The sequence below is a fragment of the Pteropus vampyrus genome, unplaced genomic scaffold (genome assembly GCF_000151845.1).
Source record: "Pteropus vampyrus isolate Shadow unplaced genomic scaffold, Pvam_2.0 Scaffold5, whole genome shotgun sequence".
Classification (NCBI taxonomy): Eukaryota; Metazoa; Chordata; class Mammalia; order Chiroptera; family Pteropodidae; genus Pteropus; species Pteropus vampyrus.
In genome coordinates this window covers 17,519,796-17,531,118 of record NW_011888786.1, presented here as the reverse complement: position 1 = coordinate 17,531,118, position 11,323 = coordinate 17,519,796, and the positions used below count along the sequence as shown (strand labels likewise).

Sequence of the window (11,323 nt, the reverse complement as noted above, 5' to 3'; positions counted from 1 at the left end):
GCACAGACTGTGCAAAAACTCACTTAATCACCAACCACTCTACCACGTTACTCAAAAAGCCATTTTTCCCAGCCCAACGAACAATCCTGTTCAGTCTATTTCAGTCCTCAAGCCTCTCTGAATCCTTCCCTATGTTACGAGTGGCTTCTGTGTTTTTTGCCTAACCCTTAGTTTTTATATTCCTCCTCCTCTTTCATCTATTCGGTTGCACATCCTATAGAAAAACTTCAGAAGCCTAATACCTCAGCCTCCTCTTCCATGAGGAGCAAGCCAGGTCCTATTTCTCACATTTTTTCCCCGAGGCAGACATGATTAGAAGGAGGACAGAGCCAGCAACTCTTCCCAAACCCTTCTACATCCAAACTGGAAAAATCCAAGAGGAGGCTATTTAACATGTGAGACCCAGACAGGGCTGACATTCAGAAAAGTGTGATGATTACCAGGTGAAGGTAAAGGTACATACATCATGGGCAGCTATCCCTTCAAGTCGCATATACTTGATGTGAAGGAACCTATTAATTAATATACTAGCTATGCTGACTGCAAGCTGAGAATTCTTTACTTACATATAAAATAGTGAGTAGTTAACAAAGATTCATTTGTTTTTAAGAGTTTATCCAGGCCTAAAGGCTTATAACAAAATGGGCTTCGGGCCAAAAAAAGACTATAGCGTATGAATGGCAGGCTTTGGGATTTAAAACGAAGCTATCCACCAGCTTGGAGCTAAACACACACAGTTCAAGTCACCAATGCTAAGTATGGGAATGGTTTTTTTAAAAATGTCTTTTCTATGGAACCTACTAATAAAAGTTTGTTTTTAAGTACTGATAGGATGGACTGTGCAAAAAAACAGCAGTTTTTGCAAAATGACACCACAACACAGCGCTACCTTGAGTTTCCACTTCTTGCCTATAATGCGAGGATCCCTGAACCCTTAGCCAGCTGGACACAAACCCACTCAATACAGCAGGGGTCTGTTGGGTCTAGGAATAACAAAGACACTGGCATCTTTACGCACAACGTATAAGAAACTCCAAGACCCACCACTGACTACATAGTATAGATAAAAAAACATCCACTTTTACTGGTTTCAGTTTTTATTTATGAAGTCATTAGGGTGATCTTCAGAGAGTTCTGAATATTCATTTCCAAAGCAGAGTTTGTTGGTTTGCTGTTAGTGCCTCTTACCAACTTATGCAGCCTAGGATTTTTTTCTCTTGGAGCTTTACTGCCTGGAGCCCCAGAACTATCTGAGCCCCAGAACAATCTGCGGGTAGCAGCTCTGGTGCCTGTGCCAGCACAGTGACAATTGGTGTTGACCCCCTTAGCCCTTCCTGCCCAGCCCCCTTTGTAGAATTTTCTTCTCAGTGTAATTAAATGCTGAGCTGTTTTCACACCGTTAACAACACTCCTTCTCTTTTCAATCTCCACTCTTCTCCCTCACCCTGTTTGAAAAACTACAGTAAAGACCGGGAGGAAATAAAAAAAAGTAAGTTAAGGTAGACTAACGACTTTCTTTGAATTTCCAGCATAAGAAAAGTAAAATCCACAGAAATTTTTGGCAAGAAAAACTGAAGCCTACAGCTAGAGATCTTATAGTTTCTGAGACTCTTGTTAGTAAACTAAAAGGACAATTTTGAGGCTTTTAGTTATGTTTAACTACACTATAAAACCTTCATGAAATCTCGCTAACAATTTGTTTAATCAGAAAGAGAGGTTTTAGTATCTATTTTCTTCAATGTTTATTTTTTTAGGGACAGAAAATAATCCATTTGGAGAGAGAGTTTTACAAAAAGGAGGGGTAGTGAAAATTTTTAAGAACATAGAATCTTTTAGTAAAGCCAAATAGGAAATTCTTTAAAAGTTCTTGCGAAAAGAAGCAAATAATAATACCACTTAGTACTCTGCTACGAGGAGAGGGAAGACAAGTCAATGCCCACTTACGTTTAACAGTATTTTTATGATTTCTGGAATTTGGACATGCAAGCTGTCTACCCAAAGCTGCCTAAAATAGTACTCTCTCAGTATCTGTGAACATTCCCATTAGGATGATAATTCTAAAAACAGATACAAAAAAAAAAAAAAAAGTATGGTAAGATTACAGGTTTTTAAGCTATCAAATGACTGAATGTAAATGACACTTTAAAACGCCTTGATATGTCATGACTATCAATTTTTTAATAACCTCTTCCTCCACGGTAACAAAATAAAATAAAAAGAAGCTGAATTGTCAAAATTATGATTTCATTCTGAAGTAGGAAAAAATACAAGAATTGACTGTGCTCAGTGTTTCACTCGGCTCCTGGTACCCAAGAAGATGCACCTCTTCCTGTCATGTCAAGGTTATTTTCACATTTTTTAATTAAAAAGAATTTTTATTGAGGTATAATGGACAAGACAGTTTTGACACTTTGCACATGAACAACTATTTTACTTTGACGGAGACAATCTTCTCGAAAAGTAAATCAAGAAATTGAGAGATAGCTTGAAACGTGAACCACCTACTTACAGTGGGGCACAGGAGTCAATGTGGCTGTGACATCTGGGAAGATGAGGCAGGGGTCTGTGAGGATGGGACGGGAGTCATCGACACAGAGGTGTCTTCGAGAGTGAGTTGGCAGAGAAAATGAAGGGCCAAGGCAGGGAATGAGGAAGAATGGGAGGAGGAGGTGCAAAGAGAATCTGGAAAGAAGAGTAGCCTAGCCCAGAACTCAAAGGTGAAAAAGTTTTAAGGAGCTATCATTGAACACACCACAGGCCACGGAGGATGAGAAAGACAATTCATGGGAAATACTGCCTGGAATTCACGCCAGGACTCTTCAGCCAAGTCTTCAAGATGTCTGCTCTAGGGAGAGCCTGCCGACGAGGGAATCAGGTTAAATCCCACGAGATGAAGGCATCGAGGGAAACCCAACGATTACCAGAAGTTAAGCGGCTTTTGAAATTCACAACCCAACACTAACTAAACTTAGGGTGTCAAACGGTACCGTTCCTGCCGAAGTTACAGGTATAAAAATAAGGAGAGGCACCATGGAGTGACAATAAACGGTTCTCATCTAACACAAGAATGCTGGTTCTAGCAAACAGATGTGCACACATTTACCAAAGACTCTGGCCACAAAGCCCAGTGGGAACTGTGAGGCAAACACGGTGAGAAACCAGGGGGCGGCATAGAGGCTGGGGCCGATCTCGTGCTCCTCCAGGTGATTGTAGAGGTCTCTGTGGTAATCGTGAAGAAGCCTTGAGAGCTGGTACATCTGGATCTGCAAGGATATATACACGCACACAGGCATCAGATATCTGCTACGTGTATTCGGTTACTTATCCCACTCACGGGATGTAAGAGAACAGTTATTAGAACTTTAAACACTCTGTTTGGCTCATGATTTCCGTTGATCTCAGCTACTCATTTATCCAATAAGAGCTTCCTGGTGCCTACTGCACTCGAGGCCCCGGCTAGGTGGGGACCAGAATGGTAATAATGCTGGGCCTTCTACCACTTTCCTTCTTTTTACTGTTCCCTTGTGTCCTTGGCTAAGAGAATCTAAACATCTGTCTTAAGGAAACACTTCATAAATTCTCTCACAAATACACATTCCTAGCAAAACTCAAACTCAGGGGAATTAGAAATAAAGAGCCAGCCTCCGTGCTAAGAGTGAAGTCAGGGCACATGATGATTCTATAGAAGGATTTTATTGTGCCCATTCAGTTAGCAGACCCCCCAGATTACTCAAGAGGCAGGACAAGTGTGATTTCTTTAGGTTTATTAAAATGAAGTATACGGATCCTGGACAAGTTAAAAAGAAAAAAAAAAAGAATACAAGTGTTTATCTCAAGATGGAGAAAATAACTTTTCCAACAAAAGCTGAACTTCAATCTGCAAAAAGTTCCCTTTTCAGAGTGTGATGTAGTCTTGGCAGGAAGCCCTACGATGAGTCCTAGAGCTCAGCCCAGATTCCAGCCATCCCATGGCCCAAGCCCAGAGAATGATAACCAAGAGGGTCAGATCCTGACTGAGATGCTCCAAGTTGGGTATCTACTGCCCACACTGGGGAAGCCTGTGGCCAGGGCCAGACAACACAGTCGTCCTAAGCACCAGCAATGGCTTTTTTGCACTGAAAAGACTCTAATCACCAAGGCCACCAGCACAAAGGGTCGTGTGTCACAATACTAAATTATACAAAACTCAAAAATTCTGCTCTGGTAGATGGCACGTGCACCTATATTAAAGCTAATGGGAAGAATGTAGGAAGAACCTAACAGTATGTGTGGAAAGTATTATGAGGGGCAAAAACTTTTGGCAAATGGAATGGCTTCCTTTTATGAGATTTATGTCCACGTGGTTCATATTTACAGGTGGAGGTAAAAGGATTTTTAACCACAATTTGGTGCTCTGAAAGTCCTTGGCTCTAAAGTGCCCTTTCCAAGAATACTTTCTGAGAACTGAAATCACAGTATCTCACTGGTAAATGAACACATAAAGACGTGCTCCATCATTCAGAAATATCCAAAGCAGGACCTTGAGTTTTCCCCACTTTGAAAGATGGCAGAATCGGCACGTGGAACACACTGCTGGGTTTGGTTTTCTTTTGGTATGACCTGCCTCCTGTTCATTCGACAAACACTGACTAGCTGCCTACTTCATCCCAGGCAGTGCTGTTCTAGGAACGAGGGACGCAGCTCCAAGATGGGTAAGACCCCTCCCATCTCGTGATATATGCTAAGAAAAGTCAGAAAATAAACAGGTAAGTGAATAAGGAAATAAGTAATTTTAGGCAGTGAGTGTGTGATGTAAAACAAATGAGACAAGATAAGGTGATACGGTGTGCCTGGGGTGGAAGTGGGGGACACAGCATCGAAGTGCTCAGGAAAAGCTTCTCCTGGGCTGTGATATTTGAGCTGAACTCTGGATGGCAAGGGCTGAGAGGTGGAAGTGAGTGGGATCTCTGGCACAGGAAGGAGCACATACAGGTAGGAATCAGATCATCTGAGGATGGTTTGATGAAGGCTAAAAGGGAACCCAGGAGTCAGACAGGCCTGGGTTTAAATCTCAACTCTGCCACTTGCTAGCTGTGCGACCTGGTTAAATAATATAACCTCTCTGAGCCTTAGTTTTCCCATCTATACACTGAGCCATTTATAATAATGTCTCTTCTGCAGGGTTATTGAGAAGATAAATGCCTATGAAACCTATCACGGAGTAAGTTCCCAGCAATGACCGTTATTACAATGTTGTCTGATGGTGAGAGTTCCCTAGCTAGACCTGGAAAGGAATCATAAATACTTTAGGCATTTGGCTTTCTTAAAGACACAAGGAACACTCTACCTGTAAAATAATCATGTCCGGCCGATACTGTTTCCGCAGTCCCCTGTCAAACATCAGAAACTTGAGCATGTGAAACGCCTCCTCCTCACCCATGTGAAGCAGCAAAATGCCAGCTACAAAGCTGAGACCTTGGCAATACCCCACTTCCTGGTCTAGAAGCGAGTAGGCCTTCAAAATGTTGTAAAGTGACAGCTGCCCTGCTCCTAGCTGGGCCGAGAAGTACGGATGTGTTGGAAAGGTTCGCCCTGTGAAAACAATATGCATTAGTTGTAATTTTAAAAAGGAAAGCCTGTTACACCAGAAATCCGATGGGCTTCAGGTTAAGGCAAAAGAGCTTCAGAGGTTGGCTATCCTAAGCCAGCCCTGTAAACAAGGCCAGCTGGTTGTTCTTGGAATAACGTTTGCAATGAAAACATCGGCAAGTATTCCTGCTTTTGTGTGGTGAAAAGAAATCAGAACCACCTTTGGTCCTAGGGATATCTGGATTTCAATCTATAACAAAAAGGAAACTGTCAGTCCTGTAAACATACGTCTGCTCTCGAGAGGAACAGACTGCTGTGGTTCTTTAGCAGCACCTATCCCAGCACCATCTAAATGCGGCCAAGGGCCTGGCCTGGCTACAGACACTCCCCGATCAGCTTTTCCCAGACTGCGTGTGCCTGCAAATGCTTTCATGCCTCCTGCGTTATGTCTGTACTTTTAATTCGCAGGCAGAACTTTGAAACCAAATGAGGAGCAAGAGGTGTTTTCTTTTACACAAAACAGTTACATTCCGGAAAGAGGTTTAAAAAAAAATGTTCTCAACATCCTGATTATTTTCACAAAAAAGCTGGTATTCAGATAACGTTTACAGACTTCTTTTGTCCAAGAGGCTTTTGTGGCTGATACCTGTCAAATCCCACCTCCTGGAATGTGACTCCTGGGGAAATGTGTTTCCAGGGAGCAGAAAAATGCCTGATCAAGAGAAAAAATACTTATCCAGGGCCAAGCTTGGATCCAGATGAGGATTGTGGCCTCATCTAGCAGAGGCAGAAAGTGCATCTAGGCCACAACTTAATTGTTCACCTTAATTGTTTGGCTTGGCAAAAGGAAGAGGACAGATTCCTGTGTCCTCTTCCTCAGCCTCCCGAGAAGGCATTTATTAATCCAGAGCGGTTTATCTGAACTTGATTTAAGAGGATGGCAACAGTCTCTTAACCACTTTACTGATTTCTTGTCCTATATTCATTCTTGGCCTGTTCTACCTCTTCCCCTAACATATCTTCCCCAAACACACCCTGCACGTGACGTCCCACTGCTGGAAAGCGATCACTTTCCAGGTCCCCAGTAGAGCTCTGAACACTTACTTCCTTACCTACCCTCCCAGCTTCATCTTCTACTCCAGGGTTAACCTAGGAACTGTAAGGGGGTTCTCCGAGTCTCTGAACCCCTCCAGGCTGCAAGCAGAACCGAGTGTGTGCATGTGCGAAGTATGAGGGGTGTGGTTACCCTTGTGCATTTTCCTAGTCCACAGCAGCATGTATAACTGAACTGTAAAGGGAGCCACATAAATAATTTAAAATTTTCTAGCGGCCACACTAAAAAGTAACAAGTAAGATTAACTTTTATAAGCTATTATTCTGTTCAACCCAGCATATACAAAATACTGTCATTTCAACATGTAATCAATACACAAATTATTGAGACATTTTATATCTATTTTTTCATACTAAGCCTTTTGAAATCCAGTGTATTCATTATACTGACAGCACATCTCAATTCACATTTCAAGTCCTCAATAGCCACACGTGGCTATTGACAGCACAAATACTGACAGCACAAATACACTGCTTTCCACAGATTCTGAAATGGCCTAGGGCAAAAATATATGGGAAGCTCTTCACTCCATCACCCCGCCAGCTTCCAAGCAGACGTGGAGCACCTGCCACCTCCACGGGCTTGCTCATGCCCCTGGCCCCGCCTGGCACGCACCCCTCCCCCACTCTCTCTGGGTCTCAAATGGGTGCAGGTGGCAGAACACACAGGAGTCTTGCAGCATGGAGGGACACCAGGAAACATTTAAATTGGTTTTAAATGTAATCCTTCAATATTATCATTTTTGCTAACCAGACATCCCCTTATATTACAGAAAGAAGGGCTCGCACTAACTGGCCCTGCTCGTGGAGTGGACAGTTCTCAATGAACAAGGCCCCTAAGAGTACGAGGCTGGCAGCCCGAGGAGTGACTTACGCCAGTCTGGCACTCCACAGTGGGGCAGAGTCTTCACAGACATCTGTCCCGTGCAGTCACACTGGCTCTGCGTGTAGAAGGGCTTCATGCTGGGTTTAATGATCTACTGTCACCGTCGTGAAATTCTTAATATTTGCACAAGGGGTTCTGCATTTTTATTTTGCAACAGGCCCTGCAAATTCTGCACTGTGTTTGGGAGAGACAGGCCCCTAGGGAGCCTCCAGGGGTGGCTACAGACATCCTCTCCACAGCCTTGCTACCAAGCGGTACATTACATGAAAGCAAACCTTAGTCTAAATTCTGCCACACATACAACTTTAAAATTTGTAAGCTGACATGAAAAAGAAACCGCACAAGCATTTCTCATGCTCTGTCCCCAGGCCTCCGACAAGTACCTCTTGGGAAAGGTTCTGCTGGAGGAGGGCACTGTGGCAGTCTGACGAGAGAGCCATGGCCACTGATGGTCAGGCCGCACTGATGCTCCGGATGCGGTGGGCGCTCAAGAAGTATTGCAGAATCGCCACTGAATGACCCGGGGCGAGGGGTAAGAAGGGAGAGCTCTTCTATATGCAGATTATTTTTAGGAAACGTTTGGCTGAGTGTAGCTGCAGTTGGAACGGGCTGCTTCTGGCTCCATGCGCATCTCTGCCCAATTCTACATCAGTGACATCACGTTGGTGGCTTAAAATTAGCCAAGGCGGAAGTATTTACACCATGGAAATCTGCAAATGCTAACACCAGGGCTTCATCTGAGGGGCCTGGGGGGTCCCAGCTCATCACTGATTGGCTCAACGACTGTAGGAAGATTTCAGATCTCTATGAAAAGAAATGCAGTCACACCCCACCTTACTTTTTCCTTTTATCACCCACATTTAGTTAGATCACTTTGAGGTTCAAAGCATATTTAGAATGATCAAATAAATATGATTTCATGATACGGTCTTGATACTATGAAACGATGGCAGACCCTTTGGAAAAAAAGTGTGTGTAGCTGTTGGTGCAAGAATTTATTAAAGTCCCGAGTTGTAATTCTTCAAGTGACCTTCAAAAAGCAAAGTCCCCAACCAGACAGACATGTTTGCTACATAACAAGACCTCAACATGACAAATTCTAGGGACTTTTCTGTCTTTTGTCATCAGTGCTTTTTAGTTTCTCACATGGGACTTCGACCCAAGGATGACACAGAAAGTGGTGCTCCTCACTGGGACCCATCTGCTGTTAAAGAACAGCCCACCCACCACTCGAAGCACACCACACTCCACGCTCTGTGGCACAGCCACGCGTGGAGTGCGGTGTGCTTCGAGTGGTGCCCGGCTAGATTTAGTCATCTTAAATTCTCTGAGCAGAACCTTCCTCTTGGCAGCTCTTCTCCTCCTCCTCTTTTACGGATTCTATAAAAGCAAAAAGGAAATAAATTCTCTTTTATAACACTTGGAGAAGAGCTCCTTTGCTTCCAGATACCAGGCATCTTTTATACCTTCAGTTAAAATATGTTAAGTGGAAGCAAAAATCAATACAACAGCTCCCATGCTGGATTCTTGACCTGCATGTGTCTTTGGATATACACTTTGCCTCCTGCTGTGACACAGGCATGCATAATGCCGTTTAGGTGTCAATGATAAAGAGTCGCTAAAAATCCATCAAAATATGCTGCTTCTGGTTACCAAAAGATTCATCACACTTCGTCAGGGTATATAAGCGATGCCATCGTTTCATTGACCTATAAAGCACAGATTAATAAAATGATAAGTAAGTGATGTGGGGGAGATTAGGAACAGGTCCTGTCTTTGTTGGTTCGAAGGTGTTCCTACATTTCTGGACCTGTTCGCGTGTTGTTTCAGCTAAGTCCTTCCTATCGCGGGAGGCTGGACAGCCTCACCAGGTGGAGGCACTGACTGCTGGAAGGTGTCCAGGCTGGAACATCAGTGGGAGGAGCAGCTGACATGGTAGAAGATGGACGGATAAAGTAGAGCCTGAAAGGGGTGTCCAGCTAGTTGCTCAGAGTCACCAACAGCCTGTAGTGTGGCCACGACTAGAGCAGGAGGTCCAGCCAGGTGGCAGGATGCTTGTTAGCCCACACTGTCCACCCAGGATGGAGAGCCAGAGAAGAAATGGCTGCATGAATGGATGTAGCTTAAACCAGACTTAATGGGTGGGGCAGGTTCCTGAACTGAGGCCTCAAGAATGCTTCATGAAGCATCTTCTGCTAAGCCCTGGGAGAGGCTGTTTTCTCCTGGCGGGGTGTGGTCAGCTCCAAAGGAGCCTTACGCCACCTGCCTGCAGGAGGGAAAGCTGTGCTGGTATGGAGTTGGCAGAGCCAAGAAAGACAGGTGTCCTAGAAGGGACGTGACAAGGAGACTAAGAGGACAAAGGTTCTAGAACTTTCTGCCACGGAGTAGCTTGTAACTTGGGCAAAGCACTCAACCTCTCTGGGCCTCTTTGATCACCTCTAAAGTGGAATAATATGTACCCAATTTCATGGACGGTTGTGTAAATCTGAGATCCGACAAAGCTAGAGAATGTTTCCCAAACTATAAAACACTGCCCAAAACCAAATGTGTTACTCTTCCTTTTGGATGAAAAAAATCTTGCAAAAAACTGATTAGACTAATAGCTAATTTCAGAAAGTAAAGCCAAGAGACAGGAAAACAAAAACCCATAAAAATTCAAAGTACGTCCAACCAACAAGTATTCTGTTCTTCTGGCCAGGATATGGATCACTTTTTAAGAAAAAGTGAAACGTGATTTGTTTTGCTCTGCTCTGCACCACACACCTTTCTTGGGCCTTGAGTTAGCCATTGTGCACACTATATAGAAAGTACAGACTAAACGAGTGACTTGGCAATGGGCAGAGGGCAGCAATGGGCAGTTAGGAGCAAGTCCTCAGTGAGACCAACCAAGCAGAGCCTGGCAGGTAAGGCCCCGTGGGACCGCCGTCAAGTCTTGGCTAACACACAGGTTTCCCCAGTTCAGGTGGGAGAGGAAATGGGCCCTGGCAGGTCCTGGATAAAGCCTGGAGAGAGGCAAAGGTCACCTGAGAAACGTACTGCTGGAAATAGCTTCGTTTAGGCCATGGCAGGGTATTGGAGGGCATTCAAAATGGGGGCCAGGACTGGAGAAGAAGTGAAGGGAGGAGGCCTGTGCTGTCGGCAGGGAGTGGTGGCTGCAGCTGGCCTTTGGGGGTGCAGAAGGGTGAGCATGGGAGATGGGCAGGGGTGGAGAGGATGTGAGTGCAACCTGGCTCTGCTCATGAATGAGAAAAAGGCGAACCTTGGCTCACAAAGACCACGTGCCAAATGGAAGAAAGGCTGCAGGCAGCCTCCAGGCAGGGGAGGCTGTCTCAGGGGAGGCCACAGCAAACACAGCTCCCTGGGGAGAGGGCCCCCCAGGCCCTCAGGCCCTCGTGCTGACTTGGCCTCTTCCTTCCCTCTGCAGAAAAGTGATTACATCTGAACAACGTGAAACAGAGGGCCGATCCCACCCATGAAAGAATGAGAGGAAAACTAAGGGGAGACAACATCTGAATCCAGGAAGGGAAAACACATTCTATTCTCCTTCCATCCCAGGGAGGAGTGGAGGGCGGCAGAGAAACCGTCTGTCCTCCCACCCTTTCAATCTCCTACTCTCAATTTTATTTTCCACTTCATTTCACATGATAGGAACATGATGTCATTTTTTCTGTTACTCATCACATTAGCAAACACAGCTATTGCCAATTCACAAGACTGCTCTGCTTGGAGTCAGTGGGCCAAACGAGCTCTAGCCCC

The 11,323-nt window shown here is 44.6% G+C and overlaps 1 protein-coding gene across 1 annotated transcript in view; it reads right to left on the bottom strand.

Annotated features, from left to right (window-relative positions):
- Positions 1-11,323, bottom strand: part of TBC1D1 (TBC1 domain family member 1) — a 206,518-nt gene that overhangs the window by 18,004 nt on the left and 177,191 nt on the right. Inside the window, exons 17-18 of the mRNA XM_023533966.1 lie at positions 5,327-5,571; positions 3,104-3,263 (exon numbers count right to left, since the gene is read on the bottom strand). Of these exons, the coding sequence (XP_023389734.1) occupies positions 3,104-3,263; positions 5,327-5,571 (405 nt within the window). The remainder of the gene's footprint in view (positions 1-3,103; positions 3,264-5,326; positions 5,572-11,323) is intronic.